The 24773-nt window shown below is 45.5% G+C and overlaps 1 protein-coding gene across 11 annotated transcripts in view; it reads right to left on the reverse strand.

Moving 5' to 3' along the window:
• Positions 1-24674, reverse strand: part of LOC139057669 (DENN domain-containing protein 2D-like) — a 614144-nt gene extending 589470 nt beyond the window's left edge. For 5 of the 11 annotated variants that reach the window (XM_070536318.1, XM_070536317.1, XM_070536311.1 and 2 more), the window contains exon 1: positions 23888-24671. In XM_070536318.1, the coding sequence (XP_070392419.1) occupies positions 23888-24439 (552 nt within the window). In that variant the 5' untranslated portion in view covers positions 24440-24671. Of the gene's footprint in view, positions 1-23887 lie in introns of all 11 variants that reach the window. The other 6 variants (XM_070536315.1, XM_070536316.1, XM_070536314.1 and 3 more) reach the window with 3 other exon arrangements.
• Positions 24675-24773: the final 99 nt, after the last annotated feature.

Below are 24773 nucleotides of genomic sequence, written 5' to 3' on the forward strand. Positions count from 1 at the left end.
CCCAGCAGAGCAGAGAAGTTCCAAGCAAGCCCGAAGTAAGGCCTCGATGAAGCGGCCGTGCACAACGTCCACCGGATAGGTTTAGACATGAGGACTTTTGGAAATGAAGTACGGACTTAATCTAAGTGGGAAGGAATGTCGTAGCGCAAGCTTTGTGTGCGACTTTTTGTGATATCGAACTATGTGGTGTTATATAGTGACATCACACGACCCTGTGACGCCATAGCGTTCTCTTTATAAGAACAAGCCGTTCATAGCAATAAAGTCAGTTGCCTTGCTGCTCCTGGGCCATCGTCGTTCTTCTGCATTAGTTCAGTATGCGTAGAAGTTGCTAGACGAAGAAGTTGCTAACTTCTTCGTCAAGAATATCCTGCTGCGACATGGTACCCCAGAAGTCCTCATGACCAACAGAGGATCGGTCTTCACTGCAGAGCTCACTCAAGCCATCTTGCAATAAAGCCAGACAAGCCACAGGATGCCACCCGCAGACAAATAGTCTTACGGAGCAGCTGAACAAGACCCTTGCTGACATGCTTGCAATGTATATGGACGTTGAGCACAAGATGTGGGATACCGTCCTGCCGTACGTAACTTTCACTTACAACACAGCAGCGCAAGAAACAACGCAGACCACGCCGTTCAAGCTGACTTACGGAAAAAATCCGATGACTCTCGATGCCATGCTACCACACATTCTCAATGAAGAGAACCTCAACGTCGCCATCTGTATCCGGTGCATCGAAGAAGCCCGACAGCTCGCCTGCCTGCACATGAAGAACCAGCAGAGGACCAACAGACCAACGTTTATAAATATAGACACTTTTTCAGCATCCGAACTCCTTGGCCTGCCTATGCACAGAAACTGGACCGCTGCCATTCCCACCACCGCAGCGCTGCCATCAACCTTGGCGCCAAGCGTGTGAGCATCGTCTGCTAGACGTTGGCGCAGTTTTGGTTGTTTGTTGCAGCGCTCAGCAGTTACATAGTGCTTGCTGAATAAAGCAGTCATCTTGCTCCACAACATTTTGTTCTGTCATACATGAACACCCTAACTCGGAGGATAGGTGTACGAGCTGTTTTTCGTTGAAGTCTCAATAAAAGCAGTGTGTCCTGTAAGCATTCTCGTTGTAAGTAAAGTGAAAGCCGTTTCTGGGAGAGATCTTCACTGCGCCACGCATGAATTGTGTGATGTGGATAAACACCTCATCCTGCCGTAACATAAAGGTAGTTAAAATTGGGCAGCTTTTATATTCATGTAGTTACACACGACTGTCATTAATTGCCACATAATCAGCTGTGCACCAAAAACATTACATCACTATCAATGCGCGAAAAGGCTTCAGTACAGTTTGAGAGCTGCAATCTTGCATACCTTTCATGTACTTCCGTTTACAAATGTCCGTACAAGTGCAGCATTTTGTGAACTTACATGCTTGCTTATTAGCAGCAATTTCTGTTCAAAACACGACATTGGGTTAAAGAAAGAAAAGCCCACTTGTGCCGAACTGTGGCACTGTTCAGACATCAGCTAGCTATAGCAAAGCAGTGGAGTTCTGCTTTTTATTGTCGAAATTTGAAGGCTGGTACATATGCCAGATCTCCTTTGTGTACTCACCTATCATGAAATATTGTAAACGTTAACCCCGGGATCTGAATACACATCAGATGTTTTAAATGTCATGTTAATACCCTTGTTACGCCAGCTACACACACAGTAGTAAGCTCTCAGTTCAAAAGTATTTCAAAGTTCATGTCGCAAAAAAAGAAACGCATCCTACTTTTGCCATTCGTGTCCAACTCAAGGAGTGCTCAGAACAAAAAATATGTCACCTTTACTAAAATAAAGCACTCACGAGCACACAACAGTAAGTGGCTCTCCCTAAACATATGACTAGAGTTTGGCCTCTTCATGCTCCCACTGCACTTTGATTGCACGGTCATTTTCCTGGTATTTCATTCACGTGAAAGGCGTATGTGTGTTAAAAAATAGAAAAGGTATCCAATTCGCCAACATCGAATTTCAAGGAAGCTGGAAGAGCAGCACTCGAAAGGGGAGGGGTGTGGGCTTGACCATTTTCTTTCTTTCTTTCTGCTGTTGTCTGAGCTGAAGTATAATATTCTATAGGCACCATAGCTGAAGGCGAGCATCCGAAGGAAGGAATGACTCTTGTGGATTTTTTCCAGACAGGCCACAATGTGATTCTACTACTTGCTTATGAGCAAGTTCCCTTTGTCTTGACAACCTTCAATGTTTTCGGTAGGAGAAAATGGCTGTGGCTTAGCTAAGGTTAAGCCCAGGATACGAAGCATACTAGCCTTTATTTTAGTTGTTGAAGCACTGTTTAGCCTGGTGAACTGCTGTTGCTTGGCTATATTTGGTTCGGCTAGACGAAGAAACAACTCATGCAGGCGAGCGCACGAGCTGAGACCCGGCTATGTAGCTACGCGGCCGCAAGCGAGCGCACGAGTTGAGCCTCTGCTTTTGCAGCTGTTATGACGTCATATGGTAGCTACGCGGCCGCGCGCGGCGCAGCAACGAAGAGCGTGGTTGTGCGTCTAGTATGCTTTGCATAATAGAAGCAACTTAACAACAAACATAGCAAACTTAAAAGAGAACAGACCCACATATGAGATGCGCAGCAATGAACAATGGCTCATACCCTCAATGGTAGCTACGCGGCCGCGCACGGCGCAGCAAGGAAGAGCGTGGTTACGCGGCTAGTATGCTTCGCATAAAAAGTAGACTGGAACGTCTGGAAATAAGCAAGGAACTGTGCACTTTATGCATTCCCATGCACTGTGCTCACTTTCTACAACCTCGCCGCTTATGGCATACGACATGTGCCATGTGACTTGATTATGTCACGATCCTGAAACTGTACATCAGCCACCTTGCATGACTTCCCCTAAACCTTTTTCTGCACAGGAAATGGCTTTGTGCCAATTCTAAAGTAATAACATGAATCTGATGGCGGGGGGAAGAATTATGTGCTATTTGTAGGAGCTTTCCTGTACCTGCTGGTGGAAACATGCAGACATGAAACACGTCAGCATGTTGTTGTGAAGTTCCATACCATGACATAAGATATGGCACCAGGAGTAAGGTTCATCTCGGAAGAAGAAATAAAAGTGGCCCTACAAACCAAAGTGCGCGCACAATATCAACACTTACTGACCCACACATCTCAAGTACTCGCGTTTCCGTAAATGCAGAACTTAAACCGGACGCAAAAGGCCTCGAATGCTTGCCACGTGTATGAGGACAATGACAAGGCACACACAGTGAGAAAATAAAATCAGTTACCAGCACAAGAAGCAACTTAAACACCCGCAACCAACGTAAACATGTCAGCAAAGCAGCGCCGCTCACTTGGCGCAAAGCTCAACCGCAGCGCCCTCACAGCCCTTAGGAACAAGTCGTGCCCAGCTCAAGAGGAATTTCAAAACTGAAAAAGTACCTATAAATGTTGCAACAACTAGCACTATAATCTTCGACGACACTACGTGGAATACCAGCCCGGCAACCATGTTTGGGTTTGGACTCCGATACATCGAGGAGGACTTAGTGAGAAACTGTTACGACACTACTTCGGGTCCTATAAAATCAGCTGACATATTGGAGCACTGGACTATGAGGTCATGCCAGACGGCATTTAGCAATCACAGTGGTGCCGTGCATGACCTGAAGTCGTTGACATGGTGCGCCTTAAGCCTTTCTATGTTCGCTGACTAACTTAGGAACTTCCTTTCTTTGTTGCTTTGCGAGACATGTGACCACTTCTCACCGTCTAACAAATGATATCGCTCGGCACAGGACGCGCCTGCATGTATCGGAAGTTTCTTGAATCAAACCAGTTGTAATGGAATTTAGCTGTGTGCACGGAGTCGGAAAGCAAACTAGCTCCAAATGTGGAACTAGTGCTATTTACATCATCATCATCATCATCAGCCTGGTTACGCCCACTGCAGGGCAAAGGCCTCTCCCATACTTCCCCAACAACCCCTGTCATGTACTAATTGCGGCCATGTTGTCCCAGCAAACTTCTTAATCTCATCCGCCCACCTAACTTTCTGCCGCCCCCTGCTACGCTTCCCTTCCCTTAGAATCCAGTCCGTAACCCTTAATGACCAACGGTTATCTTCCCTCCTCATTAAATGTCCTGCCCATTTGTTTTTCTTGATTTCAACTATGATGTCATTTACTCGCGTTTGTTCCCTCCCCCAATCTGCTCTTTTCTTATCCCTTAACGTTACACCCATCATTCTACTTTCCATAGCCTGTTGCGTCGTCCTCAATTTAAGTAACCCTTTCCGTAAGCCTCCAGGTTTCTGCCCCGTACGTGAGTTCTGGTAAGACACAGCTGTTATACACTTTTCTCTTGAGGGATAATGGCAGCCTGCTGTTCATGATCTGAGAATGCCTGCCAAATGCACCCCAGCCCATTCTTATTCTTCTCATTATTTCAGTCTCATGATCCGCATCCACAGTCACTACCTGTCCTAAGTAGATGCATTCCCTTACCACTTCCAGTGCATCGCTACCTATCGTAAACTGCTGTTCTCTTCCGAGACTGTTAAACATTACTTAAGTTTTCTGCAAATTAATTTTTAGACCCACCCTTCTGCTTTGCCTCTCCAGGTCAGTGAGCATGCATTGCAATTGGTCCCCTGAATTACTAAGCAAGGCAATATCATCAGCGAATCGCAAGTTACTAAGGTACTCTCCATTAACTCTTATCCCCAATTCTTCCCACTCCAGGCCTCTGAATACCTCCTGTAACCATGCTGTGAATAGCTTTGGAGAGATTGTATCTCCCTGCCTGACGCCTTTCATTATTGGGATTTTGTTGCTTTCTTTATGGAGGACTACGGTGGCTGTGGAGTCGCTGTAGGTATCTTTCAGTATTTTTACATATGGCTAGTCTACCCACTGATTCCATAATGCCTCCATGACTGCTGAGGTTTCGACTGAATCAAACGCTTTTTCGTAGTCAATGAAAGCTATATATAAGGGTTGGTTATATTCCGCACATTGCTCTATCGCCTGATTGATAGTGTGAATATGGTCTATTGTTGAGTAACCTTTACGAAATCCTGCCTGGTCCTTTGGTTGACAGAAGTCGAAGGTGTTCCTGATTCTATTTGCGATTAGCTTAGTAAATACTTTGTAGGCAACGGACAGTAAGCTGATCGGTCTATAATTTTTCAGGTTTTTGGCGTCTCCTTTCTTATGGATTAGGATTATATTAGCATTCTTCCAAGATTCCGGTACGCTCGACAGTCACTTCTAAGTTTCTTGCGAGCAAATGCACTGACAACTCACCACGCTGAATGAGAAAACAGCACGTCCTGCTTAGACCGCTAAACCAAACCATGCTATCAAAGCAACATGTCGCTTTGTGGCATAACATGTGTCATGATCAACTTCAGTTCTTCCAAGCTAGTTATCATTCACTGTTACCATGCCTGCGGACATAAGTACATTAGCTAGAATATTCCTGCTGTTTAAAGCATTAGTACGCTAAGGCTCTGGCAGAAAACTAAACTAATCAAACTAAATAAAGCTGAAGCATACATCACTATAATTTATTAAAGCACCTGCCTATACCATGTACACTGTGTGATTTGAAATGCCCGCATATTATTTCAAATATATAAAAAAAAAGAAATGGTCTACTCGCCAGGAAGAAAGAAGTCATGATGAGTTAAGTGTTTTGAAGAAACTGGCAGTCACCGTTTACCAATGCACATGTTTCTTATCTATGTCGCTCTCCGATACGCATCTGCGTCTTTTGGAAAATGATGAAATTATACATAGCTGTTTTTCCACCGCGATGACATGCACAATGGTACACAGCAAAAGTATTTCAATTTTTTTTTTTTTTTTCGGGCTTGGGCACAGCAGCATCATGACAATTCGAGAACTACAAGGCAACTTTCAGTGTGTGTTGTAATAGAACCTGTGGCGTTTCAAGCAGTGGCGTAGCCACAGGGAGCTGACTAAGCTTCACGTCCCCCTACCCTGAAATTTTTTGAGCGGATGCCCTGCTTTCATTTATGCCTGGCACGTGGCTTATAAACAAAAGCACATAACCTTCGAACACCCACCCCAGACAAGTGCGGGATGGTACATGCTTTTCAGCAGACCAGAGGTCTGCTCAAGGTAATAGTTGTATGATTATGTGCCAAGCATGGGAAACTTAACAGAGAATGATGTAACCTTTGCTCCCCCACCCCCCCTTCTTGAAAAAAAATCCTGGCTATGCGCCTGGTTTCAAGCCTGAACCTGGATCGGCTAGTTCTTGATGCGGCCGCTAAGTGGAGAGCGACAACGTGGAGTTGCAGTTGGGAAGGGTGCAACAAAACTAAGTCGGAAAGCAAGGGATGGGGAGTCGGAATACTCATCCATCAGGGAACCAAATGGAAAAGAGTAAATTCACAATGTCAAGAGCATCTTTGGTTATCGGATACAATGAGAATGGGAAAGAAACTTGGCTGGGCATTGTGTATTTGTGGACTGGAAAAAATTGCACAGAGAAGAATAAAGAGTTAGTGGAATGCATAAAAAAATGGCAGCAGTGGCGTGAACAGCACTGGATCATCCGCATGGAGTGACAGCAATGTCTTTTTGCTGCAGACTCGGTAATCAGTTCATTCTGATCGTCCGTCTTCTATCTATGTGCAGGGCCTACCTGCCATGTGCGGTCAAGTTTCGCCCTTCGGCCGCTACCCCGTGCAAAGCGCTGACCACAAGACGACATGTGCGGACTGTTCCTAGCTGCTGGTTTGCTGAAACATTTTGACGTCATCAGCGAAAAGGCTACAAATACCGGGACCTTGTTGGGCACCGACCAAATGGCATCAGTGGCGTGAAGAGCACTGGATCATCCGCATGCACTGACAGCAATATCTTTTTGCTGCAGGTTGGTGACATCTGTTTACTCCTTTTGTAACTTCGTCACTACACTTGAAATTGTGCCACGCCACTGCTGCCATACGATAGCATACCAGTGTTTGTTGCAACTTACTGTTGGTCATCATGGCAAAAATAAGCAAAGAATTGGTATGTGCCCTTGAGGACCTGAAGAGAGAAATTAGGATCGACCTCAAGAATTTGAAAGATTCTCTGAAATGAGACTTTCGAAATGAACTCAGAGAAATGAAAGCTAATCTAAAGTTTACTGATGACAAATTTGATGATATGGTAACTAATCTGAAAGCAGTTCTAGAAGAAAAACGCTTGCGCACTGAAAATGACAACCTAAAGTCACGTTGTGATCAAATGGGAAGTCAAGCGAAATCGAACGAGTCAGAACGATGGTCAGAGTCTCGAATCGTGGACTGCGAACAGTACTCACAAAACGCCAATATAGAAATAAAAGGAATGCCAGTGAATGCTAGTGAAAAACTGACGGAAATCATGATGAAGCTTGGTGACTGTAATGGGGAACCCATATCACCATCTGATATTGACGTGTGCAACCGGGTTTCAATACCAGGAAGCCAAACTAGAAAGAGCATTATTGTCCAGTTTGCACTCCGAAGGAAACGAAATGCTGTGCTGGAGAAAGGAAGACGAAAGTGCCTAACGGCTAATGAACTTGGGTTTTCTGAATCTGTTCCCATTTATGTCAACGAGCACCTGTGTCCTGAAAGGAAGCGCCTCCTTTCGCAGGGCATTGATAAAAAGCGTAAAACGAACTGGAAGTTTGGGTGCGTGATGGGCACATTTATGCCTACAAATCTGAAAAAAGTGCCAGACTGAGGATCACTAGCTCGAATGATTTGAATAAAATAAGCTAAAAACATCGATGACCCCATGAGATGCCTCGAACTTCCTTCTATCGCAGATCTAGATAGCGTTTACTGTGAAAATAGCGTTGCTGTTTTTCATATGAACTGTCGGTCTGTGTGCATCAAGACTGAGGAAATACATAGCCTGTTTACTTCCCTTAATTTTTCACTCCATGCAATAATGTTTACTGAAACCTGGTACCAAGATGATTCAACATACTTTGTGCTAGACAATTATACTCACTTTGCTAATAAGAAGCAAACTCCAAGAGGTGGTGGTCTATCCCTGCAAATTGTGAATTCGCTTCCTGCAAAAAGACTTGGGAAATTGACATTCTGCACTCCGGACTGTGAAGTGTTAACCGTTCAGAGTGACAAAAATATCTTTTGTGTTGTCTACCGCCCTCCAGATGGAAAACTTGAAAATTTTTTTTTCAGCGTTAGAAGCACTCTTTGATTATGTGTCTATAAATGAGCACATGCTATACCTTTCCGGTGATGTGAATATTGATATGCGAACCGCGTCACCAGAGCAGACAGAATTCGCTTCTTTATTTGATTCTTACACTCTTGTGAATGTAATTACTGTACCAACGCTCGTAACTTGTTTCACTTCAAATACTTTACATTTAATTATCACTAACAATGATAAAAGCACTATAGCTTCCGGAACTTTGATAACTGACATCAGTGATCATTTTCCAGTATTTGCCTTTATTGCTAATACCAACCCTAAACATGCTGCTAAATCACCGGTGCCTTATTATCGCTGGATTGATTCAAAATCCCTCGACAATTTTCGTAATGAAATATGTACAGCCAACTTCTCCATATATTGTCACTACCTGACGCAGATGTTGCATACGATGCACTAATGATTGTGTTAAACCAAATATATTGTTACGTGTAGCTGGAGCCCAATACTATACACAATTTATTTACAGGGAAGCTAACGGAAGGCCAAAATAGCAACGCTTTATCAAGCGGGCCCACGTCGTCTTCCTCCTCAGTGCAGCCTCACTGTGGCGGCTGTTCCGTAGCATCACCCCGGCACTAGAAGCACTGTCCCAGTGCTTAATCTACACATCCGTGGTGAAAGGTGTCTGGTATGGCTTTAGTATCGCCACGTGAACGATGTCACTTGCAGCCGACGATGATGCTGACAGGTCGGCGGGGATGATTTCATAGGTGACGTCGGTCACTTGTCGCACCACACGGTATGGGCCAGTGTAGCGCAACAGCAGCTTTTCGGAAAGGCCCACACGTCGAATGGGTGACCAGAGAAGCACCAGAGAACCCAGAGTAAAGTGCACGTTGCAATGGTGGCAATCATAGAGGCGTCTCTGATGCTCCTGTGAGGCCTCAAGACGGGTGCGGGCGAGCTAACGCGCGTGGTCGATGTGTGCGATCGCGTTGCGCCGTATTCAGTGGTTGAACGTGTGGCCGAGGGCAACAAAGTGCCCAAGGGCAACGCGGGTTCTCGGCCATATAGGAGATAGAATGGTGAATAGCCGGTGGCGTCGTGACGCAATGAATCATACGCGAACGTCACACATGGTAAGTGAAGATCCCAGTCATGGTGGTCGGTCGCAACGTCACCAGGCGTTGACTCCAGATGGTCGATGAGGGCTTGTAATGAAGGATCGCGGCGTTGCTCGTTACCGATTTCAAGCAACTGGGACACCGAAAAAACGCACGTGATGGCGTCCGCATCAGCCGGTTTGTCGACGGGGTAGCAGGACAAAATATCGGCATCCTGGTGCAAGCGTCCTGTCTTATATACCACGGACAAGGTATATTCTTGGAGGCGTAACGCCCAGCGAGCGAGTCGTCCCGTGGGGTCTTTGAGGGAAGATAGCCAGCAGAGCGCGTGGTGACCAGTGATGACACAGAAGGGGCGTCCGTACAAGTATGGACGAAACTTCGAAACAGCCCACACAAGAGCAAGGCACTCGCGCTCTGTGATTGAATAATTGCGCTCAGTGGGTGATAGAAGTCGGCTGGCATAGGCTATAACGCGATCAAGTCCATGCTGGCGTTGTGCTAACACTGCTCCTATGCCGTCACTGGCATCAGTTTGAACTTCCGTTGAGGCAGACGGGTCAAAGTGGGCCAGAATTGGAGGCGTGGTAAAGAGAGTAGTGAGCTGCAAAAAAGATGTGGCATGGTCAGGTCCCCAAGAAAATGGGGCGTCTTTCTTCAAGAGGTCGGTAAGAGGACGTGCAATGGTTGCAAAATCCTTCACAAAGCGTCTGAAATAAGAGCACAGCCCTACGAAACTACGAACGTCCTTGGTAGACTTCGAAACAGGAAAGTTCGTAACGGCGCGAATTTTGTCCGGATCAGGTCGCACGCCTCTGGCGTCCACGAGGTGTCCAAGGACGGCGATTTGGCGGCGAGCGAAGCATCATTTCGACGAATTCAACTGCAGACCGGCGCGGCGGAACACGTCAAGGATCGCTGAAAGACGGTCTAAATGCGTGTCAAATGTGGGTGAATAAACGATGACGTCGTCCAGATAGCACAAACAGGTGGACCACTTGAACCCCTGAAGCAAAGAGTCCATCATTCGTTTGAAGGTGGCGGGCACGTTACAGAGACCGAAAGGCATCACCTTGAACTGATAAAGGCCGTCAGGGGTAACAAATGCAGTTTTCTCTCTGTCCATGTCGTCGACGGATATCAGCCAGTATCCGGACCGTAAGTCGATAGAAGAAACATAGGTGGCACCGTACAGGCAGTCTAGAGCGTCATCAACACGTGGCAAAGGGTACATGTCCTTTTTTGTGATTTTATTCAGGTGGCGATAATCTACACAAAAACGCCACGTTCCATCCTTCTCTTTGACAAGTACGATGGGAGATGCCCAGGGACTACAGGAAGGCTGGATAAGGTCCTTTGCAAGCATCTTTGTGACTTCCTGTTGGTTGGATAACAGCTCATTCCGACGCAGAAACACGGTATGGACGTCGGTGAATAGGGTTCGCATCGCCAGTGTTTATGCAATGGGTCACGACGGACGTTTGGCCTAAGGGGCAATTGTCAAAGTCAAAAAAGTCGCGATAGTCTTCAAGAACGCGGCAAAGGGCTTCAGCTTGAACAGGTGTAAGGTCAGAGGGCAGGATACCAGCAAACTATCGCAGGAGACGAAAGATCTGATCAAGAAACGCCAATGTATGAAAGCACCTAACCCTACAGCTAGAACAGAACTCGCAGAACTTTCGAAGTTAATCAACAAGCGTAAGACAGCTGACATAAGGAAGTATAATATGGATAGAATTGAACATGCTCTCAGGAACGGAGGGAGCCTAAAAACAGTGAAGAAGAAACAAGGAATTGGCAAGAATCAGATGTATGCGTTAAGAGACAAAGCCGGCAATATCATTACTAATATGGATGAGAGAGTTCAAGTGGCTGAGGAGTTCTATAGAGATTTATACAGTACCAGTGACACCCACGACAATAATGGAAAAGAAAATAGTCTAGACGAATTCGAAATCCCAAAGGTAACGCCGGAAGAAGTAAAGAAAGCCTTCGGAGATATGCAAAGGGGGAAGGCAGCTGGGGAGGATCAGGTAACAGCAAATTTGTTGAAGGATGGTGGACTAATTGTTCTAGAGAAACTGGCCACCCTGTATACGCAATGCCTTATGACCTCGAGCGTACCGGAATCTTGGAAGAACGCTAACATAATCCTAATCCATAAGAAAGGGGACGCCAAAGACTTGAAAAATTATAGACCGATCAGCTTACTGTCCGTTGCCTACAAACTATTTACTAAGGTAATCGCAAATAGAATCAGGAGCACCTTAGACTTCTGTCAAGCGAAGGACCAGGCAGGATTCCGTAAAGGCTACTCAACAATAGATCATATTCACACTATCAATCAGGTGATAGAGAAATGTGCGGAATATAACCAACCCTTATATATAGCTTTCATTGATTACGAGAAAGCGTTTGATTCTGTCGAAACCTCAGCAGTCATGGAGGCATTACGGAATCAGGGTGTAGACATGCCGTATGTAAAAATACTGAAAGATATCTATAGCGGCTCCACAGCCACCGTAGTCCTCCATAAAGCAAGCAACAAAATCCCAATAAAGAAAGGCGTCAGGCAGGGAGATACGATATCTCCAATGCTATTCACAGCGTGTTTACAGGACGTATTCAGAGACCTGGATTGGGAAGAATTGGGGATAAAAGTTAATGGAGAATACCTTAGTAACTTGCGATTCGCTGATGATATTGCCTAGCTTAGTAACTCAGGGGCCCAAATACAATGCATGCTCACTGACCTGGAGAGGCAAAGCAGAAAAGTGGGTCTAAAAATTAATCTGCAGAAAACTAAAGTAATGCTTAACAGTCTCGGAAGAGAACAGCAATTTACAATAGGCAGCGAGGCACTGGAAGTCGTAAGGGAATACATCTACTTAGGGCAGGTAGTGACGGCGGATCCGGATCATGAGATGGAAATAATCAGAAGAATAAGAATGGGCTGGGGTGCATTTGGCAGGCATTCTGAGATAATGAACAGCAGGTTGCCATTATCCCTCAAGAGAAAAGTATATAACAGCTGTGTCTTACCAGTACTCACCTACGGGGCAGAAACCTGGAGGCTTACGAAAAGGGTTCTACTCAAATTGAGGACGACGCAACAAGCTATGAAAAGAAGAATGAGAGGTGTAACGTTAAGGGATAAGAAAAGAGCAGATTGGGTGAGGGATCAAACGCGAGTTAATGACATCTTAGATGAAATCAAGAAAAAGAAATGGGCATGTGCAGGACATGTAATGAGGAGGAAAGATAACCGATGGTCATTAAGGGTTACGGACTGGATCCCAAGGGAAGGGAAGCGTAGCAGGGGGCAGCAGAAAGTTAGGTGGGCGGATGAGATTAAGAAGTTTGCAGGCACGGCATGGCCACAATTAGGACATGACCGGGGTTGTTGGAGAAGTATGGGAGAGGCCTTTGCCCTGCAGTGGGCGTAACCAGGCTGATGATGATGATGATGAAGGTCAGAGGAAACCATCTTCTCAATGTCGACGTCAGTACCGTGCGACAACGGCTGAGCGGTGACGATCTTCCACTGTGAATGGCTCGATCTCATCATCCTGCAAAGCGCTAATTATAGCCAATGAAATCCCCTGAGGCAGAACTTGCGCAGTTAGCGTGAAATTGACAAGGGGAAGGCAGGTGCGGTTGCCAGTAATGTTCAGCACAGTGTGCGGCACGGTAACACCATGTGTAAGTATAACTGCCGGAATAGGTGCGACCACGTAATTACCGACAGGTACAGCTGGTGAGGACAAGTCGACGTGCGTCACAGATTGTGGCAGTAGGAAAATAAAATCCATGCCGCTCAAACGGCTTGGAGGCGGGTCCACAGAGTCAGCAAGAAGAGGCAAGTCAAGGCGAAGTGAGCTGGCCGAACACTCACTGAGGGCCGAGTGATTTGCAAGGAAATCCAGACCAAGAATGAGTTCGTGAGGGTAATGCTCGATGACGGTGAACAGAACGACGATGTGTCTCTCAGCAATGGTGAGTCGGGCAGAGCACATGCCAACAATAGCGATAGTCCCTTCGTCTCCCTTCGTCGGCGACTTGTACAAATCGGTTCGGGATGGGCGTCAGAACTTTCTTCAGCCGACGGCGAAGAGCAGCACTCATAATGGACACATGCGCCCCTGTGTCAATCAACGCGCACACAGGAACATTGTCGACGAGAACGTCCAAAAGATTCTTGTTCGTGGGTAAGGTGAAGAGAGGATTTTGAGCCAATGTCGTCTTTGCAGCTTCACCTCCAGAAGCTGCACTGCCTAGTTTTCCGGTCGGGGGTGCGGCGAATAGGTCGGAGAAGCAGCACGGCGTGACGGGGGCGAACGAGATTGACGACGGGAGGGAGAAGGCGAGCGGGAGTAGCGGGGTCGTGTCAAAGATGTCGCGGGGTCAGCTGATGGAGCGATCATAGAACGGGCGAAGGAAAAGGACGCGCTAGAGGGGCGAGGGTGGTAATCAGGAGAATAGCGTATCGGAGAAGCCCAGCGGCTGAGGCAGTGGCAAGCGACATGTCCAATGCGCCAGCCGTTAAAACAGATCGGCTTGTCATCCACGGTTTGCCATTCGGAGGGGTTGCGCTGGCCGTAAGAGGAATAAGAAGAATGTGGTGGGGATGTGCGTGGAGAAAGAGGTTCCGACCGTATGGAATGAATGGATTGCAGGCCGACGTTGGACAACTCTTGACGGACGACGGCCTGGATCAAGAAGATTGTCACCGGAGAATGATCAGGTGACGTGAATGAAGGGGCCACCGGTTGTGCCGCTTTGACCTCACGACGAATGATGCGGGTCAAGTTGTCACATCGTGACGGCTGGCGGAGGAGGTCGTCACAGGATGACGTAGCAGCTGTGTTGGGAAGTCGCATGATGTGCTCGGATACCCGGCGGCTTTTAGCATGCTCAAGATGGCGGCACTCCTTGAGGATCACATCGATGCTGGTGACGTTCGTAAACACCAGGAAATTGAAGGCGTCGTCAGCAATGCCTTTGAGGACGTGATTAACCTTATCGTCCTCAGACATGGTCGGGTCAGCCTTGGCACAAAGGGCCAAGACGTCGAGAATGTACGACACAAAGGACTCGATCGACATCTGTACACGTGTAGCAAGGGCTTTCTTGGCATTGACTTCGCGACCGAACGGATTGACAAAGAGGTCGTGGAGCTTCTCTTAGAAGAGATCCCAGCTCGAGATCTCCTCTTCGAGAGTCTAGAACCATGCAAGTGGAGCTCCGTCGAGGTAGAAAAGAATGTTCGCAAGCATAATAGTCGGATCCCACCTGTGACTGGTGCTGACACGTTCGTATAAGCGGAGCCAGTCGTCAACATCAGGACTGCCGACTCCGTTGAAAACACCAGGATCACGAGGGGGGGGGAGACGGCGTTGTAGGTCGGAGCTGCAGGCGTAAACGGTTGCATAGATGAAGTGCCACCGGCCGGAGAAGAAGTTCCACTGTCGCAGTTGTGACCACTGCGAAGCTCCATGACGGGTACGGGGAACGTCCACCTCCACCAAATTAATGTTACGTGTAGCTGGAGCCCAATACTATATACAATTTATTTACAGGGAAGCTAACGGAAGGCCAAAATGGCAACGCTATATCAAGCGGGCGCACGTCGTCTTCTTCCTCCTCAGTGCAGCCTCACTGTGGCGGCTGTTCTGTAGCAATATCAAAACTGCTTTCCTTTAAAATGCTGTCACAAACGAAAATCGAAGAAACCATGGATTACGAATGCCTCATTGAAAAAAATAGAAAGAACGGAACTATATGCACAATTCATTAAATCCAAGGATCCCGTGAAATTGTCTCAATATAAGAAATATCATAATAACTTGAACAAAGAACTACGTCAAGCCAAGTACGAATACTTCAGCTATTCGTTCTCAGATAATTCTAGCACGAACCCTCAGCATCGATGGCATCAACTAGGTAAACTGCTTGGACGTCACTACAACAGTGGTCCAAACTGCATTATGCGCGATGGTGCTGTGCTGACAGGGCAGGATCTCTGAAATGCTTTTAACGATTTCTTTGTGAATATCACAAATACAGCAAGCTCTCCTATTAATTCAACAAACATGTCAATGCACCAAGTACCAGGAGTCTCAATGTCGATGATTATGTCCCCTACAACCGAAAATGAAATCATTTCTGTGTTCAGAAATCTGAAAAACAGTAGGGCTTTAGATATTAACGGTTTTCAAAAAAAACCTCTAAAGTATGTAATTGATTTGTTAGCCCCAATATTAACATACATATTCAACCTTTGTCTCAGTAGTGTAGTATTTCCTAAGCAGATGCAGATTGCAAAAGTTATCATGATACACAAAGGAGGCGATACCTCTGAATTGTCAAATTATAGGCCAATTTCTATTCTACCGGTAATTTCTAAAGGCATAGAAAAATTATTCACATGAGAATAACTAATTTTTTAGATAAGTATTCTGTTTTGTCGAATGATAAGTTCGGGTTCAGACCAAAAATTCCACTGAGTTGGCACTGCTCAAGCAAAAGGAACTCATCATAAATGTATTTGAAGACAAGCTCTTTGTCCTCGGAATTTATACTGACTTCTCCAAAGCCTTTGATTTAATCAATCATGACTTGTTAGTAAATAAACTAAACCACTATGGTACAAGAGGGATTCCTAATTCTTTAATACGGTCATACCTTCAACATTGTAAACAAATTGTAGCACACAATGATGCTTTGTCTGATGGCCAATACATATAATCGGGTGTGCCACAAGGCAGCATCTTAGGCCCTTTGTTGTTTTTAGTTTACTTAAATGATATATTTTACACTAAGCTCCCGGTGAACCTTACTGCCTACGCTGATGACCTTACGGTGCTCATTCCAGGTAGTAGAGAAAATGACTCATCCTCTACAGGTAATGAGTTTTTGCAATACATGTGTCAGTGGTCGCAGGAAAATTACCTAAAGGTAAACACAAGCAAAACTAAAGCCATGGTATTTCGAGCGAAAAACAAAGTTGTAAAAGATATTATGCTTAGGTTTGAGGACAACAATATTGAAATCGTGCATAGTATCAAATGTCTGGGAGTAACCTTCCTGGAATTGCTTAATTGGGATGCCCAAATTAATAACATACGATCAAAAATGAACAAAGTGAACGGGTTACTATGTCATCAACGGTATGTGCTATCAACAAGAATTAAACTATTAATCTACAATGCTTTTTTAGTTCCAATACTTAACTATTGCCACACTGTCTGGGGCACAAGTACGAAGCATAATATACCCAAGATTATTGTTACTCAGAAACGTGCGATAAGATTAATTGCTAACATACCATGGTATGCCCACACAGAAAGCTATTATTCCGAGTTTAACATCATTCAAGTGCCTAATCTTTATGCCTTCAGATTAATTCTTATGTGCAAGAATGCGATTAGAACAAACAACGCAGATATGTTAACACTATTCGACCTTCAAAGCCATGTGCCCATGTACAATGTATGCCATTGCACAGCATGATCTACACCATTTTGTCGGACTGGGTACCGATTTCAATCAAGCGCCTATAAACTTCCCTGTTACCTTAGCACACTTGAACGTAATAACATCTCACTTCACGAAATATCGAAAAATAAGTTAATTAGTGTTTTGCCGCTCCTGCACCAATGTATGGTGTTTCATTCTGTTTTTGTATGTCGCGCTATTATTTCTTACATCACACAATGTTAACAAATGCACTAAGGCTGTTGTCAATTTTGTACGTATATTTTCTTACTGATCCCTACTGTATTTTTGCCCTTGTACGTTCACAAATTTCGCAATGTATTCTAATGTTTCTAGTATTTCTCTGCGTTTGTCATGACTAAGCTGTTTTCTCGTCATACTGTCACGTGGGGCATAATGGGGTTTTTTTTCAAGCCGCTGCATGCGGCTTTTACCCTTACGTCCACTCTCATTTTGTATTCTGTAGAAAGAGAGAAATAAAGATTATTATTATATTATAAGGGTTTCGGGAATGGTGCTGAAATTGTCCTATTAGGTGACATGAATGCCCACATACAGGATTTAGATGGCTATACCGACAATAACGGGAAGTCAATGCTAGACCTTTGTGAGCAACATAACCTCGTTATCATGAATACAGGGCCTAAGTGTGAAGGACAGATCACGTGGGAAGTGGGAAACTGGCAATCGACCATTGATTACTGTCTGATGACAGAAGGAATTAGTGATAACTTGAGAGAAATGGTCATCGATGAGGAAGGGTTTAGCAGCATAGGGAGTGACCATAAACGCAAAATTTTGAAAATGGGATATGTAGTTGAGAAAGAGAGCAAAAAGAGTAAAATGGCCAGTCCAAATTTGAACGCTGAACAAATAGCAAATATAGACACTATAGTTGAAGAACTTGGCAAATGGCCAAGTAAAGAGTGGGAATATGGTGAACTTCTAAGCATAATAACGGCAGAAATAAGGAAAGAGAAACATGTTCATTGGAAAGGATAAAAGAAACCGAAAAGCTGGTGGAACAAGGAGATACGAGAAGCGATCGCAGAACGACAGAAAGCATCTCGAGAGCACAGGCAGGCAAGGAAGGCGCAGTTGCCGCAGGATGAAGTAACCAGTAAATGGGAAATATACCGGGAGAAAAAGTCTATGGTTTCAATACTGGTGCAAGCAAAATTAAAAGGTGAAAGTGAACGTTGGTTGTCAGAAACACGTGACAAAAAGAAGGCCGCACCTAGAATATCTTGGGACCACATAAAATTATTAGGCAGGAAGTCAACAATACAACATATCCTAGACGAAGATGAAAACAGACTGGAAGGAGGAGCGGCAATAAATTACATGCGAAAAGTCACAGCCGAATCCTTCCAAGGCAATGACGAGGTTGTATTTGAAGAAAAAAAGAGATTGAAAAAGACCCAAGTGGAAAACGAGCTCGTGCTGACAAACGAGGTTCCCGTTAGGCTGATAAATGAACTAAGACCAAGAAGTAAGGAAGCTCTGGTGAAAGCAGTGCAAAAAACTTTAAAAGATAGACGAATACCAGACAGTTGGCGAGAAAGTAGAATGAATTTAATTTATAAAGGTAAGGGGGAGAAAGACAGAATTCACTTGTATAGACCGTTGACCATTACATCGGGAATATACAGGCTAGGAATGCAGGCAATCAAATTAAAGCTTCAAGCATGGGCAGAATACAGTGAAAGCTCGTTAATTCGAACTTCAATAATTCAAATTTATGGATAATTCGAACAGTACGATTTGGTCCGGCCAAGCTCCACAGAAGTCTATGTATAAAAAAGTCTGTTAATTCGAACGCGAGAAGGTTCCCTCACGGATAATTCGAACTACGCTCGCCTGGCACACGGCCAGAGAAACGCGCCTACTGCCTACACACAAGGCTATATTGCCTCCAAAACGGAGAGAACGGCGAGAGAAGGCAAAATCAGAAAAAAATCTAACCGACGCGGGGTCAGCCAGAAGGCAGCGGCGGCTGCCGCCTCTCCGTTCTACATAACCTCCGAGACTTCTTGCCCGTTGCGAATCTCAGAGGCTTTGCAAATCTTGTACAGCTGCTAATGTTGTGCGGAGATGGCACGGCAAGCGCCAAAACACAGCGAATCAAGTACGTCACAGCTGCGCTTGCAATCAAGAACCAACGAATCAGGGCCTTTGCCACCTTCACATGTTCAGCGTCTGTCTCGGCAGTCTTCACCGGTTTTTGTGCACCTCTGTTTTCAGCTTAGGAGGTATCAGCCGTCGCGATTCATTGTGATGGTGTTAAGCCTCGGCTAACGTTCGTCTCGGTGGACATTGGTGGTGTGGCACAGTAGGAACCAGAGCTTCGACTTGAAGATGGCGTGTGCCCGCGGCACACGCCATCACTTTCTGACACGGCAAATTTCTGACATGCCCTACTGCTTCCAAATCGCAGTGTACTGTTGCTCTCCTTCACTTTCGTTAGTTCGAACTTTCGTTAATTCGAACTGAAGCGGCTTCCCCTTGCGGTTCGAATTACAGTAAAAGCTCGTTAATTCGAACCGCAAGGGGAAGCCGCTTCAGTTCGAATTAACGAAAGTTCGAACTAACGAAAGTGAAGGAGAGCAACAGTACACTGCGATTTGGAAGCAGTAGGGCATGTCAGAAATTTGGCGTGTCAGAAAGTGATGGCCTGTGCCGCGGGCACACGCCATCTTCAAGTCGAAGCTCTGGGTCCGACTGTGCCACACCACCGATGTCCACCGAAATGTACGTTAGCCGAGGCTTAACACCATCACAATGAATCGCGACAGCCGATACCTCCTAAGCTGAAAACAAAGGTGCACAACCGATGAAAACTGCCGAGACAAAGACGCTGAACATGTGAAGGTGGCGAAGGTCCTGATTCGTTGGTTCTTGATTGCAAGCGCAGCTGCGACGTACTTGATTCGCTGTGTTTTGGTCCTTGCTGTGCCATCTCCGCACAACATTAGCAGCTGTACAAGATTTGCAAAGCCTCCGAGATTCACAACGGGCAAGAAGTCTCGGAGGTTACGTAGAACGGAGAGGCGGCAGCCGCCGCTGCCTTCTGGCTGACCCCTCGTCAGTTAGATTATTTTCCGATTTTGCCTTCTCTCGCCGTTCTTTCCGTTTCGGAGGCAATACAGCGTTGTGTGTAGGCAGTAGGCGCGTTTCTCTGGCCGTGTGCCAGGCGAGCGTAGTTCGAATTATCCGTGAGGGAACCTTCTCGAGTTCGAATTAACGGACTTTTTTATACATAGACTTCTGTGGAGCTTGGCCGGACCAAATCGTACAGTTCGAATTATCCATAAATTCGAATTATTGAAGTTCGAATTAACGAGCTTTCACTGTACAAGCTTTTACTGTATAATGGCATTTTGGGAGAGCTTCAGAATGACGTCAGAATAGGTAGGCGTTTGCATGATAACTTGTTTGTTCTTACTCAGTGTATTGAAATATCAAAAGCAGAAAGCAGACCGTTGTATGTGGCCTTTTTAGACATTACAGGAGCCTACAACAACGTAGACCGCAACATTTTTTGGGATATTCTGGAAGGGGAAGGCGTGGGTAACGATTGTCTAAAGTTTTTGAGAGAGATTTAACTAGAAAATACCGTTTGTGTTGAATGGGAAGGGATGAAAAGCGAGGAGAAAATTCATATCAACAAGGGACTGAGGCAGGGGTGCCCTTTATCCTCGCTGCTGTTTATGTACACTCTAAAAACAGTTGCACCCTTTGGGGTGTATATTTGTCCCACAACAATAATCATCGTCTGTCTTGCCCGCGTTTCCTTTCTTTAACGCTACGAGCCTGGTACTTCCCAGTTACGAACGGCATGTGCCTTATCAGTGTGACGCAGCATTCTCGACAGGAAAGTAGCGAGCGCAGAGTTTTCAAGAAAGGAAACGCAAGCAAGGCAGATGACGACTATTGTTGTGGGACAAATGTACACCCCAAAGGGTGCAAATTGTTTTTAGAGTGTACCGTTTGTGTTGAATGGGAAGGGATGAGAAGTGAGGAGAAAATTCATATCAACAAGGGACTGAGGCAGGGGTGTCCTTTATTCTCGCTGCTGTTTATGATGTACATGGTCAGGATGGAGAGGGCGCTAGAAGGAAGTAATATCGATTTTAATCTCTCATACAAACAGGTGGGTATAGTAGTAGAGCAGCAACTCCCAGGTTCATTTTATGTGGACGACATTGTGTTGCTAGCTAACAAGCAAAGTGATTTGCAACGTCTGGCTAATATCTGTGGACACGAAGGCAACAATTTCGGCTTGAAATTTAGTGTTAGAAAATTAGGTGTTAAGGTATTCAATAAAAACAGTGAACGGATAGTGGAGACACAGGGCCAAGAAATACCTCGGGTAACAGAATATAAATACCTTGGTATATATATAAATGAAGGCAATAGATATATGGAAACACAGGAAAAAACCATAACAGCAGGAAAAGAAAAGCAGCCATAATGAAGCACAGAGCGCTATGGGGATACAATAGGTACGAGGTCCTCTGAGGTATGTGGAAAGGTGTAATGGTTCCAGGACTTACTTTTGGAAATGCAGCTGTTTGCTTTAAATCAGGGGTACAATCAGGACTCTATGGGAACCAAAGGTCAGTGGGTAGCTTCACATTGGGCGCTCACGGGAAGACTACAAATGAAGGTGAGCAAGGTGATATGGGCTGAACTAGTTTTGAAGTGAGGGAAGCTCGCAGTAAAATTGAGTATGAAAAATGGCTGTGGAATATGGAAGAAAGTAAATAGACTGGGAGAGTGTTCAGGTATCTGTACAGGAAAAACATTGATTCACAGTGGAGGAAAAGAACTAGGAAGCTTACCAGCAAGTATGCGGCCTGTAGGGTGGACAACACAGCAACAAAGAAAGTCAAGCGGAAAGTCGGAGAGGCTGAAATAATCTCATGGGTGGCGGCAATGGAAAAGAAACCTGCCATGAGTAACTACTCAAGAGGAAAAAATGAAATCAGAAAAGAAACCATTCATGATAACTCAAAGGGAAGTTCATTACTTTTCGAAGCGACGTCGGGATGCTTAGAATACGCACCTATAAAGTGAGATATAAGAAGGAAGAAGAAGCATATGCTTGCTGCAGTAAAGCTAGGGAAACGACCGAGCATGTTTTATTAGAATGTGAAGATGTCCACCCAGCAGTCGATTTAGGCACCACTGGCCTCCTTGAAGCCCTTGGGTTCAGCGGGAGCAGTGGTAAAGCAAACATGTCCGCAATAGGTATTAGTAAGAGGTGATTGGAGGATTGGTGGAACAAAAGTAGAAAAATGACAAAAGAGGGAGACGTACAAAAGCACAGTTCGCAATAGGGATTAGAAAGTTTGGGCGTGCTAGTTCATAGTGTTTTTTTTTGTTCTTTTTTTTGTTTTTCATTGTTTAACCTAGGTAGGACATTAGGCAGTATAATAGTAAGAGCTTGGTGGCACAACCCACCGCTCCGTTCCAAAGGGGACACTCATAACATCATCCATCCATTAAAAGTTATACGTTTTATATCTCATTGTTTTGATGTATCATTCGCATCGTGTACACAGATGCTTTTGCTATTATAATATTTTTGTGTATCGATATTTGGCACACACAATTACCGATGTACGAGTTGTATTTCTGTGTTGATGTCTTCTTTCGTGTGTACTCCTAATGCTCTAAGGTGCAGAAATGTAAAACTGTAAATAAATAAACATTAAGGTAACCTTTTCTTTTTCTGAATGCCGACAGCCCACATTTCTTCATGGCAGTTCTGAGTTACGTAACGAATACAGAACCACAGACAAAAACTAAAAAAACATTTAATTTATGGCTGAAATTGCTGTTGCCGTTATCATGACATTTGAGTCTAGCAAATACGTCATCGTCAAAGTGAATGTGCCCCTACCCAAAGCCATTGCCTATTCTGTTTGAAATGGCACAACGTTTTGTCTGCATCTTACCACAGTATTCGCTATGCAACCAAGTAATCCGGCAACAACAACGAACACGTGCGTTCGATGAGAAAACAACAGAAACCTCGGCAGGGATTGAACTAACATTGCAACAAGTCGAAGCATTTTCGCTAGTGAACGCTTTCAATTATGTAACCAAAAGTGGCTCAAGCAAGTCTGCGAGTCGGCCTAGTTGGAACAGATTCATCTTAAAACTTATTGTGCGCAAACAAACAGGGACGAAGAATAGAAGAAACACAAGGACGAGCGCTTTCTAACAACTGGTTTTATTTTTGAAGGACCACCTGCTTAAATACCCACAGATCTGCACTATCTAGTCAACAGAGCACGCCTATAGCGCATATAAACACACAGATTTGCGCGATCAAGTCAAGAGAGCACGTCTATAGTATATATACCACTTGTTATAAAAAACAAAGACGTGGACCAAAGCCACCCGGTCAACGTAAAAACAGCAAGGTGCATGAAACAACCACTTACAATAAAATGCGTTAAAGATGTGATGATAGAAGTGAATTTTCTTTATCCAACAATGAAACCGATGGATGGCTGATCCATTTTTCTTTTTGTTTTTCAATCCAGTGTGCTTCCACAATTTCCCTCGCGGTTTGATTCCTATTCCAATACAAAATGTTGGTGCTGCTAAGACAGGGGGAGCATTCATGTTCTTGGCAATGCATTGCCAAATGCGTGCTATGGCGACCTTTCAGACTGGACAAGTGCTCCCTTAGCCTCGTGTTAATGCATCTCGCAGTCTGCCCTACGTACACATGACCACACGTCATAGGGATCTGATAAACAATATGTACTATAGACGTGCTCTCTTGACTTGATCGCGCAGATCTGTGTTTATATGCGCTATAGGCGTGCTCTGTTGACTAGATAGCGCAGATCTGTGGGTATTTAAGCAGGTGGTTCTTCAAAAATAAAACCAGTTAGAAAGCGCTCGTCCTTGTGTTTCTTCTATTCTTCGTCCCTGTTTGTTTGCGCACAGTAAGTATTAAGACAAAAGTGGCTCATACATACGTACTGCAGTCAGCAGATATGCAAGCTTTGCCATGAGTCGGAGAAATACCAACCATGTAGTGGAGCTCCAGAGGCTTTGCGCAGCTGCGACTCGCACCGGGTTCGGCATAGATGTGCTCGTCGCTTAGACTGCGCCGCATCCCATCGCTGACGTACACCTCGTCGTAGTCGTGGGCGACCACCGAGTCGTCGGCCGAGAGCGCCGTGCCGCGCCTGCTGGCGTTCGGCCACACGCGCTGTTTCATCTCGGTGTAGACATCGTGAGCGAACGTCCGCGGAGGCTTGATCGGCGCGGACGGCTGCTGCATGGAAGTTCTCGGCGGGCGCGACGTGCTCAAAGCGTCGTACTGGCGGGCCCGCTGGAGAACCGACGCCCGCTTGTCACAAACCGCGCCTCCGGATTCGGAACGGTCGTCGCTTCCCGTCAGTTGCTTCCTCCCGAGACAGTTCGAGGCAGTGTCCAGCAGCTGCGGCTCGAACCTGGCGCGCAGCTTCTGCACCAATGGGTCGGCGCGCGACGTCGGCACCGGCGTGGAGCGTTTCACACGCTGCGGTCGCCTCGGTGTCGCAGCTGGCTCGGAAGGCGCTTTCCGTCCAGCACTCATGCCGCGCTGTCACCGACGCCAACTGGGAAACCTCAGCACGCATGCATACACGCTCACTGTACCCAACTATAACAGAACAAAAACAATGCCATATGCACTATGGAGGAAGGAAAGCGTTCTGTTTTGTAGGTGTTCTTTATAGCCAAACCACGGATGGCCAAACTGCTACAACCAGTCGTAACACTCCGCCTGGGAGCGGCGCAAAAACGCATAGAGTTTCTCACTACATCAAAAACGTGACCCTCTGCCGTCTCCTCTCGCGAGGTGGCGCTGCCGCCATGGTTGGCTTGGAGATACAGGGCCAAGAAATACCTCGGGTAACAGAATATAAATA

This window comes from Dermacentor albipictus, chromosome 3 (genome assembly GCF_038994185.2).
Source record: "Dermacentor albipictus isolate Rhodes 1998 colony chromosome 3, USDA_Dalb.pri_finalv2, whole genome shotgun sequence".
NCBI lineage: Eukaryota > Metazoa > Arthropoda > Arachnida > Ixodida > Ixodidae > Dermacentor > Dermacentor albipictus.